This window comes from Apium graveolens, chromosome 9 (assembly GCF_009905375.1).
Source record: "Apium graveolens cultivar Ventura chromosome 9, ASM990537v1, whole genome shotgun sequence".
In the NCBI taxonomy this organism is placed as follows: domain Eukaryota; kingdom Viridiplantae; phylum Streptophyta; class Magnoliopsida; order Apiales; family Apiaceae; genus Apium; species Apium graveolens.
The window spans coordinates 22,468,829-22,488,479 of NC_133655.1; the positions used below are offsets into that span (position 1 = coordinate 22,468,829).

The window sequence follows — 19,651 nt, forward strand, 5'->3', positions numbered from 1 at the left end:
GATTATATATACCCAAAATATCTATCATAACCAGAAAAATGAAATATTAAAAAAAAATATAACTGTAAACAATACATAGGATTTCATCACTCAATGGTCTAAAAAATCATTGAGTGTAATCCACTTTGAGTGATACTTTTCGTAAAATTCAAATAAATTATAAAGCATAATCCATTTTATTTCTAACAAAACTCGAGCAAATTGAAATTTAAACATTATATCCCCTGCATTACGAAATATTGCTAGAAAATGGCTCGTGCCTCGCACGAGCTATTATGCTAGTTTTAAATAATATTTTGCCATTTCATTATGTTGCAGGAAGAGGTTAGATTGATGACAAATAAGAATGTACGAGTATGTATGGCGTGTATGTCCATGTTCTAATTTATATATACGTATGTATGTGTATGTATGTCTATGTTCTAATTTATATATACTAGCTTACAGTCCGTACGATGCCCGGGTCTTGGTTAATTTTTATATATTTTTATTTTTATTTTATATAATATTATTAAAATTTTATATAAATAATTAAATACTAAATAATGATTATATAATTATATTTTCATTGTGTATAATTTCAAATGAAGTTCAAATGGTATAAATAATATATCATTGATGTGATATTATTCATAAATAATAATGTAAATATTTGTTGTTGGTGAGATTTGAACCTGAAAATTTATATGCATCTTTATAAATAATAATATAAATATTTGTTGTTAACGAGATTCGAACTTCAGAACTTATATTGTATCTTTATAATAATAATATTAATGTTTGTTGTTGACGGGAATCGGACGTGAGAACTTGTGGAGTGTATTTTTTTAATATTTGAATCTAACTGCTCTGATTATTTAAGAAAGAAGATCCGACGGTCGTAATGAAAAGGGATAACCAAAATGAGGGGTTAATCAAATTACAAATTATAACACATTCTAGTTATTATAGTATAATATAGATGTATATTGTATTAATGTATGTATGTATGCACATATTAATTATACAACAATTGAGATTTTTTAATAAATGAATGACGAGATAAATTAAATATTATACATATATTAATGTAGGGGTATAACTGTTACATGAATTAATTTGCTCAACAAATTCCCAAAAGATGTTTACAACATATGGGACTGTAATATACGTGAATTTTGGATATTTTAAATAATAATAATAATAATAATAAGTGAAAAAATTTATTTAGGTAAAATTAGAATAATAAAAGAATTTATTTTGAGTTAGTAATTAGATTAGAAAATGAAGTTGTAAAAGATTTATATATAATTGGCAGACCTCTTAAACAAACATATGTAATTATAAAAAAAAAACTCTAAGCGAGGCTGTGGAGAGAGTTAGAGGCAGCTACTGGAAAAAGGATACAGCTTAATTACCGGTGCCTGCTATCGAGTCAATAATATTAAAAGCAAAGTGACTGTAATTGAGAGATGCACACATGAGCAGGGTAAAGAAAGAAAAGAAGAGATTAGAGAGATTATTTTCTGTTGTTTGTTCTCAAAAAGTCGAAAATGTATCTTTTAATTGCTTTGTTCTGTTATGTAGCACAATATGTATCAAGTGGGGTAGATTCTGATTGATTACTTTAGTTAGTAATTAATATTAATTTAATATATATTATGTACATCATGTGCTGGGGTCTTATACTCGAATTTTAGTTTGTATATGGAGCCATAAATCTATACCATGCATGTTATCTTTGTCATATTATATTCATAATTTTGGTCCTTGCCCTGCTCGAGTTCATGAATGAGTTTAATAACTTTATTTGTATTTAATTACATCATGACATGATTTGCATCTATTAGTTATATCATCAATTAAATAATAGTTCTGACACTGTTTAATAATTTTAAGTTTATTATTTGTCACTATATCTTTTTAGTCCTAGTACACATTAATATACATCTGTATTAGTTTTGTAATTAATTATTTGTACAATCATGTTGACTAGGTGTCAAGATATTAATGTATATGATTTATTTAGTAAGATAGCATGGTACAGCACATACATGTGTGAATTTTGGTGTCGCTTAAAGATATAGTGATGATATGTTTGTCAAAATCAGTAATGTAACTTCTACTTGGGAGCTGTAAAATTATAGAGTATTGTATAAATTTTATGTTGGCTAATTACTGACTAATTTAGAGCAACGGATGTTAAGTATTAATAAATTTAAAGTATTAATAATATAGACTTCCAAATGAAACCTACAATATGTTATGTTAGTATGATAATGTCACTTGAATAGATTATTAATTTATAAGTTTATATAAATGAACATGGTCTACTAGTATGTTGTGTAAGGTCAAAATAAATGACCGGGTAATAATATATTTTAATTTTATATTTAGATCGGGGGCGGGAAATTTAGCGGAGCATTTACGAACTTCTTTAGTATTAGAGTTTTCGATATTCGAGATACGGATTATGTCCCCTTTTTATTCAGCGCTACTCTTCTTTTTCATTATATTTATTTGATTCGTTTGGTTCTACTTTCTGCTCGTATCGTTAATATTTGCTTTGATCGTTTTAACTCCCAGAAATTGTCTTAAAAATTAATTTTTGAAAATTTTAGATATCTGTTTATGCGGTTTTCAAAAATTATTTACGACACCCTCAGCTTTGCAAATCTGAATTATTTGTCTCAGGTGATTTTTAAATTTTGCGAGAAATATTATTTTTCATTTAGACCCTTAGTGTGATTTAGGGTATACCGAGTTAACCAGCTATAGGGGTGCTATAGCCATGTCATTGCAGCACCAGTGACATGACACTTCTGTGACAGTGTGATCGGTCACGGCATATCCTTCTGTTATGCTGCCAATACTCAATATAATTTAAGGAAAGACAGGGATGATGATGAGCAAAAGGATGACATTCAAAAACCTTCCAAGTCAGTCCTCTAAGGCAGCCGGAAGCAAGAGTGAAAAGAAGAAGGATGATGAGAAGGAAAGAGGAAGTGAGAGGAGAAGCAAGAAGAAACATGATGGCTCGAAACTACATCAACCAACCCTAAAAATCCAAACAACTCTAGCTCAACATTGAAAGCCAAAAATCTCAAACATCAAACCACCTCTAACCTTTAAGCCAAAGTTTCTGTATAAATAAATTGTAAACACCTTTCTTAAAACACCAATCACCTCAAACCAAACCTCTCTCAAGAAAATCACAAACTTACCTTTAGAAAAGCCTTCACTCAAAATCAATTACAAGTCTGTTGGGAGGAAACCTAAGAAAGTCAAGCCTACAGAAAACGTAGAAGTCACTGAAAGGGCCCTCTGGAATTGTTTCAAGCAAAATGACTTTATACCTTTAAATTGGTGCATCTCAGATGAAGATTATTTTTAAAAACTAGTTGAGGAAATAGTTAGAGTCTAGGTTGTATCTCTAAGGAAAGTTGGAATTTATGATGAAGATGGGTCCTTCACATTCCTTGGTTGTGCTTTAATGGATTCTCCCTCTCCCATAGAAATCAAGAGAGTGATAAGCTTGCTAAAAGATAAGGATACTGCTACAAGAGCATGTTGATCAGTTTTGGCTGAGTGGTAGATTATAAGGGAGGAAAGAAGAAAAATAAATGAGGCTGAATATGAAGAAAGAAAAAGAAAGTATGATGAAGAGATTGAAATGTTCATGAAAAGATCAGAAGAACTTAAGACCAAAAGTATGAGTAGAATTTCTAAAGATGGAAAGTTTTTAAACATCAAAGTTGGCATATTCTCAAGATTTAGAATTGATTTACTAGACAGTGGTTATCCAAAGGCGGCCATAATTAAACTTGTAGAAACTCTAAGTGGGACACCTATTATAGAATAACTTGAAATTTTTGTTTACTTAAAGAATTTCATTAGAGAAGAAGCAGAAGCAAAAACAGTCTTTACCTGATGCTTGTAACCATTTAGACTCTGTAAATCTTCTAATGTATAAAAGTTGTAATTGTGTCAATTTTTATGTATTACTCTTATTTTCCATTATAACTTGGGGTTAGTCTTGTTAACAGACATGAATTTGTGTTAAGCAATCTTCTCACAAATTGGGGGAGATTGTTGTGCAAGACATGCCTATACAATAACAAGACTAAGTCAAATTGACAACACTAAGTAAGTTGTATTGTTATCTTAGTTTGCATTTTGTATTGTAACTTTTAAAGTCTATAAAAATGTCAAAGAGCAGACTTGAGTCTTTTTCTGTAAACAGTATCAAACCTAAGAATTCTATCCGGAAGAAGATCAAGAAGATCATGCCTCAGAAGAATTATGAAGAAGCTTGGAGTTGAATAAATTTATTTTGAGAAAAATGTTCTAAGTCAAGATCTCTACAAGTCACAGATTTAGTGTTATAGAGAAGTCATTCAAGAACTCCAGAATGACTTATAGAAAACTCAGGAAAGATACTAGAGAACTCAGAGATATCGACAAGCCAAATTGAAGACATGAAGATTGAAGATATCGACAAGTCATTTCTTCACTAGAGAACTCAGAGTTATCGACAAGTCAAAGTTCATTAGAGAACTCTGAGTTATCGACAAGTCAAGATTCACTAGAGAACTCTGAGTTATCGACAAGTCAAAATTCACTAGAGAACTCAGAGATGTCTATAAGCCAAAGTGAAGACATGAAGTGGAGAGATCTCGACAATCTAAATTCTCTTATAGAGAACTTAGAGACCTCTACAAGTCAAAACAACAATAGAGTGATTAGAGATCTCGATCAGCCAATAAACTTATCGAGATGTCAAGTTCTCTATATGTCTAACTGGAGATCTCGAGGTAAAATCTCAAAGTACAAATTGCAGACCAGTTCAATATCCAAGATTAACAATCAACAAACAATTCAACCAGTTGGATTGACAAGTCTATAAAAAGAATCTTAAGGTGTGTGCAAGATCAAGGGTGAAGATTAACTGAGAAAGGAAGATCAAAGTGAACACAGTATGCAAAGATATGTTAAGCCAGAAATGGAAGATATACTTTTCCTAAAATGAAAATGATAAGTGACAGTTTACTAAAGTGAATAGCATCTCTTATTATACACTCTGTAAACCATTAGTTAACTATGATATAAAGTTAACACTAGTCCTTTTTTAGATGTAACAATTTAGATAAGAAAATCTTGTATTCTCTCAAGTAAGTAGCTAAGCTCTTTATCAACAAAGAGCCTAGAAATTTTGTAGCAAAACATTCTTAATTTTTATATAAAATTAAGTGAGTTTTGAAAGATATGTGTACATTGTTATTGCTTGTTTAATTTAAGTATTAACACATTTCACTGCAAGATTTAATTTACTTTGTTCACAGCCATAAATACTTCAAGAAAAGCATAAAACACCAAAAACACATTCGCCCCCCATGTGTGTAATTCATTACCTAACACAAAACAAACTAATATATACTATTGACCCAGGTAATAACAAAAATACAATTGAACCGGTCTGAAACAAAAGAAAAATCAAAACATAATTTGTTGGTATATTTAATGGTCCAGCGGTAAAATTAATAATATACACTACTTATCCAGGCTAAAATAAAATTATATTATTGATTCAGGCTAAAATAAAAAATAATAAGAACTAAATATAGTGAGTTGGATTTGCTGAATCGGACAAAAATAACATAAGTGAAAATTTAAAATACCCACTATTTAGAGGGTAAATGCTCAAAATATCGATTGAGTCATTGACGGGAGTGTCTACCAAAAATGTTCACCGATTACACATATTGGAATTGTTTATTTTATATTTTAAAATTTTGTAAAGAATACGCATCTTGATGCTTATTCACTATTGATTTTGTAAAGAATGCACATTTTGCAAACGGAAACCAAATACAAAATGGGGGTGGAGAATGAGGTTAGAGGGATATTTGGTAATCTTAAACTAAAAAATGTGAAATGGATTGCCATTTTTAATTAAACAAACACCGGTAACGGGAGTGAGCCACATTGATTCCCTTTTTCCTTTGTTAACCGCCTCCAAACAAACGGTTCCCCAAGTCTAAATTAAATTTTATTTGATATTGGACTATAACTCTTTTTTCGTATAATTTAATATATTTATTTAGTAGTATAGACTATATAATTTGTGCTTTTTAACATTTGTTTGTTAGATGGTTGTGGAGACTTCTACTATTATTGTAGCTCGTAAAAATTTCAATTTTTTCAAGTTAATAGTTATGAATGTAGTTCAAAATAAAAAATATATTTTTAAAATCATATTTGGATTGAATTCGATGTGTTTAGACAAGAAAATATAAAATACTGGCTCGAATTCGAGACTACATTATATCAAATAAAACGACATTAAATTCAAAGTTGAATATTAGAAATTATAATGATCTCAAACTTGAATATGAAATTGTTCGGTCTCAGCCAACTTTACACACATTAACTTGTATATTTGTATAGACTTTTTTTCCTCATTTTGTATTTATAGTTCATCAAAATATTATTAAGATAATTAAAAATATATTTAGCATTTATTTAATCAAAAAAAATTAAGGGTACTTAAATTTATTAAAATGATTATTGAATTTATAAATATATGTAAAACTATGAAAACTAAAAAAAAGAATTATATAAAAATGAAAACAACATTTTACTTGCTCAAAATATAAAATAATATAAGAAAATAGAATAAGAAGCGAGGATGTGCTTTATCTAATAAGAGTTTTAAAACAAACTAAAATATCCATGTAACATGATGGTTATATCATCAACTTTATATTAGAATGTTAGGGGTTCGATTCTTTAAATAGACAAAAATTATCTTATTTTTGCACAAATTCAATAGGAGTGGCATTTTTGTAAATTTTCAATATATATGGGTAAAATCTACACAGTCATTTTATTGGCTCAATTTGCCCATAGTACTATTTTAATATATAGAAATAAAAGTTTAAAAATATATTAATAGCAAAAAATCCTATTATATATATACATAAAGATACACATATACACACACATCGGGGTCGGGGAGACACTAATCTTAGACTCCGGCTCAATCCCTGAAATATTTCTAAAACTTTTCTCGTTCCCCGCCCTCTAAGAATTCCCTGAATCCGCGACCTGAATAGGGCGGGGATCGTATCGGGGTTAGGCGGGGCGAGATTAATGTTCATCCCTATTTGTTTGGTTAAGACTAAAGAATGAAGTGTAAAAAAAGCGAGAATATTCATCACTAATTCGTGTCACTCCTAAATTCTTAACACGTAGGTTGACTAAGTGGATTTTATATATCTGAGGTGAGTGAAATAAATTGAAAAATTATTAGGTAAATTAATAAGAGTGTAAGACATATTAAAACTAATAAAAAATGACATGCTTTCTTAAAATATAATAACAAATGAATTATATTCAGAAAAGTATTACAATAAAAACTAAATTGGGAAATATGAGGGTGTAAGTTATTGTCTAATTTTATAAAACTTTTAATAAAAAAAAATTTATAATTATTTAAAACAACCGGGTATCGTACGAGTTACATGCTAGTAATTTATAATATATGATGATAAAAACGTCCGTATATCGCACAAATTATATACTAGTATGTATGTAAGTACTAATGTATGTATGTACATATTAATTATACAACAAATAGTAATTTTTAATAAATGAATGATGAGGTGAAATAATATTATATAAATTTTAATATAGGGACATAATCGTCATATTAATTAAATTGCACATCAAACCTCCGTTGTTGTATTATATATATAACAATAGACAGATTCTTGTCGACTATTTCACGTGCACAAACAGCATATTAGTACTTTTATTTGGGCTACGATTTTAGATATTGTTGTAAATATAGAATTTTTCTTGAAATTTCTTATTGGAATTATAAACTTTTAAAAAGAAATTTAATTTTATTAATATTAGTCCTTTAGAGCAAATCCAACAGTATACTAATAGGTTCCTTATTTATATTATATAACATTATTATGACATGATGTTATGTTTCAACTTCAGTAATGACCTTTAAACCTATCTCTTATTATTATAAAATAAATTTGAATATATATATAAACAAAAAGTGGAAGAAAGAGAAAGATAAAAGCTGAAAAAAAAGTGGGAAATGAATATTTTATTAATAAAGGTGAAACAAGATAGGGCTAATGGTTTCTTAAAATTAAGACACTGCCTTAGTGATATTAGAAACAACTAAGATAAGGGTATGAATTTAAATCAAGTTCCTTATATTTCAACCGTTTAAGCCTAGTTCTTTATCTTTGAACTTAAAAATTCATTTAAGAAAATTGTTGGACTTACTTTTAGAGTAACTTCAATGAAGGATGTCAGGTGTCAACGCCATGTATCATGAAGTGACTTGACACCCTTGTTAGCACTTCATCGAAGTTGATGATATCATTAAGGAGCCAAATGAGTTGGCATGGGTACCCAATGCCAAAAGTTGGAATCCCATAAAATAAGTGTCAACTTCATTTGTGGTCTCAATAGTGTATTAAATATTATTTCTCTAATATATTTCTATTAAACATTTTCTATTGAATTAATGAAGTTGACATATTGGGTGCTAACCATTGAAGTGTTTTTTGAAAAAAAGGCGCTAAAAATGATATAAAAGAAGGAGAATATAAAATATAATATTTTTGATTATGTGGCGAAATTAGCATTTTTTAAGGGTGACAACCATTAAAGTTGTTCTTAGTCGCTCCAAGTTTGACGTGGGAATGGGGTCTAGGCACGGCTTCTATAAAATATGGTTTTTAAATTATTTTAATTTTTTCCTTCTAAATTAGTCTACGATGTTTAAATTTTTATAAAAGAATAAAATATAAAATATAAAACCATACTTTATAATAGGCTTACTAAGAAAAACTCTCCTACTTGGCTTGGCTTGGCTATTGCTCTTGACCGTAAAAAATGAGTGGAGCATGACTATAATTTAAAAAAAATATTTCTTGAGAAATGTCTGCTGACTGTACATTATGGTCCTCGATATCTACTCTTAACATGTCAAAGAGTTAACAGGTTTCATAAGACTGTATTTGTAAAATTTGCAACTCTGTACATTTTGGTTTTCCCACTAAAAGCTACCAGTGATATTTACATCACATGTCACATGTATTCTATGTTAGCAATCTTGTACGATAAAGACATTGTTATATATATATATTGAATATATAACTACTTCACAAAAACATTGTTAATTCTTAAATCACATAAGCATATGAGAATTAACAATTAAATTAGGAGAAGGGTTTGAGAAAACAAACAGAGATTGGATTTAATCTCGAGTCCAGAAAACTGTCTCCTTAAAGCAGTTTCGCCCCGCACCATCCGTGTTTAGCGACCTGCTTCCCAGGATAAAACGAGATACTAGTATAATCGATAGATCGAATATACTCTCAGCGAACTTGAACTGAGCCCGAGAACTATCACCGGAATATTGGAAAAATTTAAGACTAAAGAGACCAAGAATGAAAGAGATGACTCTTATTTTCTTGACTTAATAAAACTGGTGCCCTAAGACTCTATTTATAAAGAGAGGCTTGAAAGGACTTGTTTTTCTTTTCGATGTGGTACATGGTATTTATAAGAAAAACTAAGGAATAGGTTTGTGCTACTCTCGATGTGGTACAAAGCCACTTTTCATATTAAAAGGTAAAACTTTGGAACATCAGTTCTCATTCACCTTTTACTCATTTTGAGCGTGTTAATATGCGTTGGAATCCCCTCGAAGAGAAGAATACGTTCCAATAAATACACACCACTAACACATAATGTGTCTCACTCATATAGAGTCTCAAAATGATTCACAACTTAGTCTAAAATACTAAGTTTGTCCAACAATCCCCCACAAATGAGATTGATGGTCCAGTAGCACGCACCACATAGACACCACATAGACAGACAGACGCGGAGCTTGACTTGGTGATAGTTCCGGCGGTCAGATATAGCATACGATAGGTAGAGAATGCTCCTTGAACCTTCGCTCGAATAAGTATATCGACTTTACTGGTAGACAGTATGACGCGATGTCCTTGAACTGTTCGACCGTTTGTGTAAACGATGACATACTCATCACTATATCTTTCCTGACTCATTCAGTTCTCATGATTATGTCCATTTTGGCCCTGGAACATCGTCCTGGTTCTGCAAGAGTTTCTAAAGAATTGTGCCTCACAATTCTCCTTTGAAGCGGCCATACTTCTCTCTTACATAGGTGATCTTTATCTTATAGAGTAACCCGCGTTTACTCAACCGAATATTATGTATTCAAACTTGAAATCCTTGTATTCGTCAAAGATCATTAAAAGCATAAAGCTTAACCTCGTACCTTACGGGTCTCACTGTTTCATCATCATAGAAATAGGCCGGGGGTTACCCCCACAGTGATTTAGTCATCATGATTTAGTTGTCCCATTGAACCAAGTTCTTGGGATCTCCAGTCAGCAAGGTTGGGTGTCCACCATGACGCCGTTAAGCAATAGGCAAGGCTCATTCCTCTCGATGATTTGACAACTATCTCTCGGTCTAACTAGATTCTCTTGTCTTAAACAGATTCGCTCAGTTTAACCATCTGGTTAGTGGATCCAAACATTATCATTTGACTTTACATAGTCAATAATGATAATTCTCGTTGAGAATAGTTGTTTAATGGTATTATGTCCTCATCATAAATGTGAGACATACCATTTCATACACAATAATGTGATCTCCCAATTTGCATATTGATTACACGATATATGCATATTGAAGACACATTTTCCTTGTCATTTAGGAATATCCTTACAAAGTGGCTACTCGGCCTTTTAACTGCATTTATTTTATGCACCAGACTCGTATTCCATCATGAATCGAGCTAAGTTTAGGATTTCCATGACACGACTGCTAAGTGTGAAATGTATTCTCGAATGACTTTAAAGTTCTTAAAGTCAAATATCTAATTTACATACTATATTCACATAGTACAATTAGATATCTTTCGTATTGAAGTCCAAGCTCACGAGCACATATCATACACCTTAAATCTCATTGCAATCACTTCCAAGTGACCAATTTCCATTGTACTCGTGCATCTACCCAGTTTACCAACTGTGTAGCCTATGTCTAATTTTGTACAATTTTAAAAAGTACAACAGACTTGCAATCCTTCTTGAGAGATCCTTGTTCATCTACACTTGGATATATATAAATCCATTCCAGCTATGACAACTTTAGCTTCGTTGACCTCTTCAAAAGTCACATCACTAACATGTGACATGTATCATCTAAAAGTTTTAAAGTCACGAAGATTGTAATCTTCAAATCAAAACTTTTCAATCTCATCAAGATTTTCAGAGATGATCCTCTTGTCATTACTTCTCGTAATGATCAGATCACTCACATGCAATCAATTATGACTTGCATATCATGTGTAAATAACACATGCACACTTGTCAATTCTCTGATTTTGAATCAGTTTGACATCTCATATTGACATATTTCATATTTATGAAATAACTTTACTAGTTATTACTTAAGGCTTCACTTGTTATTGATATTACCAGCTTTTAGCGTCCCAAAAACCAGCAATTTCAGTTTGCATCATTACCGAGTTTAAGCGTCCTTAAACTGGCAATCCTTATTCACATAGCAACCAATATTGAGCGTCCTCAAAATGGCAACCATGTCATTTATTTGAAGCCATTGCTTATCATAGCAATATCAAATTTAATATGCCATTATTTCGTGTCAATGTTGTTTCACTCAACATGATCACCGAAAATACAGATTTTCTACTCTTGCTTTATCTAGAGCAACCCTCGGGTTCACGTAAATAGATATTTCTCCAAATAACTATTTAGAAAGACCATCTCAATGTTCATTGATGCACTTTTAAATTTCACAATACGATAATTTTAGTATCATCTTAATGAACCTTATTCTCAAACTCGAGAATATTTCATAAATTATATAAGGTCATCACTTTCGACTGTAATATTTTTTGTATCAGTCTGACCTTATACTTCCTTCAGACCCAGATATATTTTTCCAATTTAAAAATTCATTTGGGTCCTAATGCTTCTATCTCGTAAGAAGATCTATATATTTTTTTTAAACAAGATTCTGTCAAACAGAACCACTCTCTCTATTTCTTAACATCCTTTCCCCCACAAAGGACATAGAGAGAACATGCACAATCCATTTTCTAGTACACGTGCTAGAAAATCTTGATTTATTGACTCTTAGTAATAGTCAAATTTTCTCTTGATATATTCACTTATCAAGAAATTATACGAGAAGCACATTGCTTCTATTAAATTTACGAGTTCACCTTCAAGCAAATTATCAAGACATTCGGGACTAGCAATTATCCAAGTCTTTTGCTCTCTGCAGGTTCATCCTCACATTCATCCAATAACTCGTAAGTTCATTTAGATGACTTTTAATTACAGATCTACTAGGATCTACTAGCTTATCGCATAAGCATTCCTAAACTCTGTAATAGTATTCTTACAAATCTCAAAAATTAGATTCATATATCGGATATTATTAGACTCAACCATTGTCTATGTATCCATCCAAAATATCTCAATTGATTTTGGATCTCATGCTACCAACAGAGGTATTGGTATCAAGTTTCGAGATACCCCCACATTTCAATTATTTTCAAGAATGTTTCATTACATTCCAATATTCATAGAAAATTCAATAATTTTCTATTTTAGATACCCCCACAATTTTAATATTTTACAGAATGTCAGAAAATATTCCAAAACTAATAGGAAATTTAATTATTTCCTTCTGTGGTATCATGTTTAAGGAACGATTAGCCCTTCGTAACTAATATCCTCAAATTCAGTGATAGTCTGAGCTGATCACAATCGTTTTGCATCTCTCTCAGAGCGCAACTCAAGCCTGCATCTACTCCATTTATTTAATGCGAGTAAGGTGCAACGACCTCATGAATATTCACGTTGCAAACAGAATTTGCCCGGTGATTATTCATCATCAAATTTATTCACTACCATCTTAATTATCTGTATTAAGTTGGATTTGCCCTTGAGTTTATAGAGCACACATCTCTCTATTTAGCTTCAATATTGACTCGACTACGAGTACGAGTGATAAATGTTTTACTATCAAACCAGACAGTAAACACGTATCGTGTCACTACCTCTCATCTGAGCAGGTTTTACGTTATTCATTAAAACCTATAAGATTTTAATATCATGTTAAAAGAACTTCCCGTAGTTCTTATCATTAAAAATTCAATTACCGAATTTCTCGAAAATATTTACATGGTTCACACGAACCTACATTTATGGCTCACCTACTGGTACAACCAGAAAAGGCCCAAGGAAGAACATAAATCTTCAATAAACCCACATTCAGTGATCCTTGATCAACTAATGCGTTAGGGTTAACAACTTTCCGGATTCTCTCCGAAGTTCAGCATAAATACTGATATCAATATTCGCCGTATTAAGTATCACATGGATCACTATAATAGGCTCGTGTGTCACTGCCGCAGCAGACCGACACCAACACGTGAAATTATTATTTAACTGGAGGAAAAATCCAACCAGAAAAATATAATTTATGTGCCGACCCATAACCTGTACTCCAGGCCCATTAGGTTTTTTAATGTGGAGAATCCTGAGCAATTGTAAATCTGGTTCACTTCAGCTGCCCACCTCGTCACATTATTTAACAACAAACATGTTACTGCATTCTATCCAGTATTACAAGTTTGTGATATAACTCCATTATTAAAGATTAAACAATAATAATTGATGCATTATCATCACTCAACAATGATTAAAAAATTAATCACCAAATAATCAAGTTCCATCATGAAGGGTCACATTTATGTAGCCATATCATTTAATTGCATAGCAATATCATGTTATGAACTTGCAAACATGCATGTAAACTATAGCATATATGATTCTGGTATCAGTGTACTAATAATTCCAAAATCAATTCAGAATTAAGAAATCAATCACCATGTTAACAAAACATAATAAGCTATCCATTAATAGCAAAAACATGGACGAATTATAAATTTGGGTTTAATCTACCAATTTATAATGATCAACCCGAAAGAGATGTCACCAAATATGTCCACTTGAATATAAGTTGATCATAAATCAATAACCATTAAAGCATCAATAGCCTTATAAGAAACCAATTATCCAACAACTTTGTGCTTACTTTTGCCTCGTACCTGTTATGCTTAAACAAAGCACCACTTAAAATCAAATTTATATTAATTTCAAGCACATGGCAACAAGTGATCAAAGAAATTAATGCACTAAATTTAATTTAATTAATGAGGCAAATAATGACCACTCATATACCCATAAATAAATCCAATTTAAACAATCAAATTGACTTTTACGTCTACTCACAAGAAAGTATGAAAATTGAAGGAAACTGCTTTAAGATTGTTAGCAATCTTGTACGATAAAGACATTGTTATATATATATTGAATATATAACTACTTCACAAAAACATTGTTAATTCTTAAATCACATAAGCATATGAGAATTAACAATTAAATTAGGAGAAGGGTTTGAGAAAACAAACAGAGATTGGATTTAATCTCGAGTCCAGAAAACTGTCTCCTTAAAGCAGTTTCGCCCCGCACCATCCGTGTTTAGCGACCTGCTTCCCAGGATAAAACGAGATACTAGTATAATCGATAGATCGAATATACTCTCAGCGAACTTGAACTGAGCCCGAGAACTATCACCGGAATATTGAAAAAATTTAAGACTAAAGAGACCAAGAATGAAAGAGATGACTCTTATTTTCTTGACTTAATAAAACTGGTGCCCTAAGACTCTATTTATAAAGAGAGGCTTGAAAGGACTTGTTTTTCTTTTCGATGTGGTACATGGTATTTATAAGAAAAACTAAGGAATAGGTTTGTGCTACTCTCGATGTGGTACAAAGCCACTTTTCATATTAAAAGGTAAAACTTTGGAACATCAGTTCTCATTCACCTTTTACTCATTTTGAGCGTGTTAATATGCGTTGGAATCCCCTCGAAGAGAAGAATACGTTCCAATAAATACACACCACTAACACATAATGTGTCTCACTCATATAGAGTCTCAAAATGATTCACAACTTAGTCTAAAATACTAAGTTTGTCCAACATTCTACAACTTGCATCATTCCTGCACTAGCTAAACATCCTCTCTGCCTAAAGAAAAATCAGGCTCGTCTGGTTTAAACAACTTGGGCATCTTCAGGCTCGAAGAAGAAGTGTCAACCACTGGCATAGCCACAGGGACATGCTGACCAGCCCCTCTTCTTGTATTGGCAGCAAACCTTGAAGCCATGACTGTGGCTCCAAGATTATGTGCACCACTCGTGCTATCGATCAACGAAAGCTTACCATTTCTCTCGTCATAGACGACTGCACCAGACAGCTCTTCACTAATATTATTTCCGTCTTTGTCAATTACATAAAAATGATTCTCTTGCAGAGCCAATTCCTTGGATAATTTTCTCCTTTTGTACCTTCGCCACGCGGCTTGCATGTAACAAGCACCCCATGTTCTCCACTGAGAGGAGTAGTACCTGAATGCATGTTGCAGCTTCTTGCTATGAAGATGCCTAAACTGATTTGAAACAAATTTGAGGTCTTCAGCTCGAAGGGCAAATGCTTCAACTTCAGTGAGTGTTCGGACTGTACGAGTTGAGGACGGGAGGTTTACACTTGAGTTGGGCAGTAAGGCCCATGTCAGTAATTCTTCACCACAGAAATCGCCAGGATTGAGGGTGATCGAATTGTAGAATCCTGATCTTCCACCGTTCGTTGTGGAGCTCTCTAGTTGTCCCCTGATAATAAACAGCATTTCGTTTACAGGATCACCTTCTTGAAATATGTAACTGTCTTGGGTACTTAAGGATGAGACTAGTCTTTCACATATGGCATCTAGAAGCTGGACATCCATTTGTGAGAAAAAAGGAACCTGTACAATGTTAAACATAAGAGATCACGAGGTCTTATATAAACGAAATCCATAGCTATCTTGCAAGCCTAATGCCTTACCCGAATTATGTCTGCGTATAAAATGAATTCAACAGACTAACAAGAGTACATACACGTTGGACAAGTTTGAGGCATAGATGTCGTTGGATATCACGCCGAAGGTCTGGTGGCAAGGATTTTAGGATAGCTTCTTCATTGACTCCTCTAGTGGCAACCCATCTATACTGAACAAACCGACGAACACGGTCTTGCAGCACAGGAGGCAACTGTCGATGTCTCATCCACTCTTCGGTATCTCTTTTTTTGACCCGCCACTCTTCAAGCCTCACAGACATGGACTGCAAATATTGCTGTATAGAAAAACTAAAGAGATTAGATGAATGAAAGAACTTGAACAGAGTTACTCAAGAACAGAATTGACAACTTTAGGTTTCTGGTAAATTTTACAAGCACGAAATTTTCTGGAGCCAATATGAAGTAAAACAAAAGGACATAACAATACTAGTGAATACTCTTCATAGAAGAGATCAAAGTGAACACATGAAACACAAACTGTTCCAAACACAAACTTTTAGTTCAAATATCGATTGTACTAGGACAAGGAAAATAATCCCAGAAGAAAAAAGTTGTTACCTGCATATTTCCAATTAGCTGCGCGAACAGAACCAACCCCGCAATTGATAGGAGAATGCAAAATAAAGTTTCACCAATATAAGTACTAGTCTGCAAATTCTGTCCATACGAACTGCAAAAGGAAGGATGAAAATTATACACTACAAAGAGTATCAGACTTGTAATACAACAACTATTCAGAATGATACTTTAAATGGGTAGCAATAAGCATCAAGAAGTGAACAACTGTTTCCAATATGATCTATAGATGAGCATATTAACAGAAACTATAATGCATCAGGAAAGGTCTTAGAGAGCACACAGTCACACACCTATACTGCTACACACATCAAAACACTGACAGCTTCCAAAATGGCAGCTGCTATGTTGATATACTCTCTGATCCAAGAAGTGTCTAATATATTTCTGATAGGCGTATTTGAATTTACAGGAATGCCAGTTTTCTAGCAGCATATAAACTAGTTTTACGGTTTCTATTTTTTGAAAATGTCTGGAGCAGCACGTAGTAGGAATTGTACACTTTAACATGTGTAGTCGATCATAATCTATAGAAGTTAACAGAACATGTAAAAAAGACGGGGGAATTTTGGATGGAAGAGTAAAGAAAAAGCAGTTTACTCTTGGATTTCAACGGGGGAAGAAGAATATGAAAAACAAAAAACAGATTGTGTACCTTAAATTTCTCAAGCCCCACCAAAGGCTATACAAATACTTCTGGTACATCGGAGACATAGCAACTTCACTAGTAAAAGCATCCGAAAACATTCCAAATTTAAATGTTGAGTCTAAGTTGTTAGCATCACAAGTAGAAAGCACTTTGGTAAAATTCAGCCAGTAAGCCCGCTGAATATTTCCTAAACTATTGCAATCTAGAAAAGTGAAATTGCAAGCTGGAACTCTGTGTTGCTCCGCATAACACTCGTCTCTCCAACATGAATGCTGCCTCCCTATAGACATTAGATACCAGGCTGCTCCTAGTACCTGCACCAACAGTTAATGATAAACAAAAGTGTTTTCCCTCATGTATGAATACTACATGTTTAAGTACAGTTACCAATGGAAGAGCAAATATTAGGATCTTACGTGACTTGCTAGCATGTAAAGCACAAGATTATATGCAGCTCCAGCCCAAGCAGTATTAGCAACGACTCCTGTGGTTTTAATTATCCTCTGATTTAGAGGAAACATGACAAACAGTCTTGGAACATATTGAATCAAAAGAATGAGAACCAGGGTGTTGTGAGCATGATCAGCACTGTTGTTTTTCATTGCTGGAACAACATACCAATTAAGAATCTGCAAGGGAATGAAACATAAAATTTTAATACAAGGTCTGAGGGAGGAAACATCTTCAGATGTGTGTAAAAATTATAATCAACTTCCACTAAAGCGCTCCATTCAGATTAATTTGGTATGGTCTCAAACGTTAAAACATATTTTTCCCAGAGCTGCATTTCTGCAATCACTAATCACTAATGACTAATCTTCAAGAAATATTTATAATGGCACCAAATGATTATAAATTAGATTGTCTGCAAAAATATCGGTTGAGGCTTGCCTGAGGTAATGGTAAAGAAGCTGCAAGATCAATAATGAAATCCGATTTCAAATAGCGCACTGCAATTTGATGAGAATCCATAACAAGTTCACCTCTACCAAACACCCTAGAACTTGGAGCAACAAAAGCCATCCTAAACTTCATTACAATGTGCAATACATAAAAAAGATCAGCCATAGTTCGAAAATAGGTGATTGTAATTGCAGCAGGCACATCAGTACTCATGCAAGCAGGACCGCCAACATACGGAAGAAAGAAATAAAGAGGGTCTATAAAAAGAGAAATAAGACAAGTAACAAGAAAAAAACGGTTCCATTTGGCAACAATGGGGCTACTAGGATCAAGAATTTGGTAGAGCCAAGGTGCAGCTCTGGCGAGTGCTGGCTCTGTGTGTCGTTTCAAAGGATTAGCTGCTTGTCGCCTGAGCTGGCGGAGTTGGAATGCTGGTGTCGAAAATATTCTATTCATTTTCCATTGCGGAACCCAAATGAGGGTTCACTGGATTCCGCCAAGAGGCCGGATGGACTTAATTTGTATCTTGTTCCAGATTTTTAATGATTTTAATGAAGATTGTGTGCAAATTATCGATGAAAAATTGCAGGTAGGAGGGGGTTGCAGAGGGATGAAAGTGTGTTTTCTGGGGCAAGGGGGAGGGGGGGAATGATCATTGGTACAAGTTTGGAGGGAAATGGAAGGCAATGCTTTAAAATAGGTAGCTGCATGTAATTTTTTATTATGGGGCTAAACTGAGGGTGATATAAATTTAAATAAAAAATCAAGTCGTCCAACTAGTATTCAAACGGTCAACTGGTAAGTTGTAGTATAAGTTTTACTTATACATATGTTTTGTTCAGTACTTGTCCATGCTAAGAAAAGTGTAATGGAAGAGTTGTAAAATTTTTATTCATGGAGATTTTTGTATATCCAGCCGGGTTCATTATTATTAATGAGTTTTCCATCAATATTTTATAGGAAAATATTAGAGGTACAAAATGAGTTACTAAAATAATTATAAATTACACATGTCACATGTTGGTTGACTAAATATAAATGAACCCCCTCATTTACATTAAGAATATCTCCAATAGAGGTTGCTAACAAAATTGTCAAAACATGACAAATCATTAAATATATTATTTTTTAATTTTCTCTCACATTCATGTCACTCTTGGCAACATTTATTAAAATTTTACTCCAATAATTAAGCAATTTTAAAAGTTGTCTATGTAGTCCCTCTATATTAATTTTATATTTAGTTCAATATAAAAGTGGGTTGAGTAATATATAATTTAGATGTTTTTTTTATGATTTTTGCTAATTTAGGAAGTTGTCAAATTATGGCAACCTTGGTAGGCAAACTTTTGGCAACCTCTCAACTCGAATAGGTAGGCAACCAAGGGTGTCATGCCACATAAACTTGGCAACCCCTACCGGAGATACTCTAATAAAACCAATTGAATTTTTTCATTGTATCTTATCACCC

At 32.6% G+C, this 19,651-nt stretch overlaps 1 protein-coding gene across 1 annotated transcript; it reads right to left on the minus strand.

Annotated features, from left to right (window-relative positions):
* Window positions 1-14,514: 14,514 nt before the first annotated feature.
* On the minus strand, window positions 14,515-18,795 carry LOC141687542 (cyclic nucleotide-gated ion channel 18). Its single transcript, XM_074492848.1, has 6 exons — window positions 18,169-18,795; window positions 17,694-17,906; window positions 17,284-17,591; window positions 16,611-16,722; window positions 16,091-16,327; window positions 14,515-15,957 (listed from the first exon to the last, which is right to left on the minus strand). The coding sequence occupies exons 1-6, from the start codon at window positions 18,634-18,636 to the stop codon at window positions 15,166-15,168; spliced, it is 2,130 nt and encodes a 709-aa protein (XP_074348949.1). The 5' UTR covers window positions 18,637-18,795; the 3' UTR covers window positions 14,515-15,165.
* Window positions 18,796-19,651: the final 856 nt, after the last annotated feature.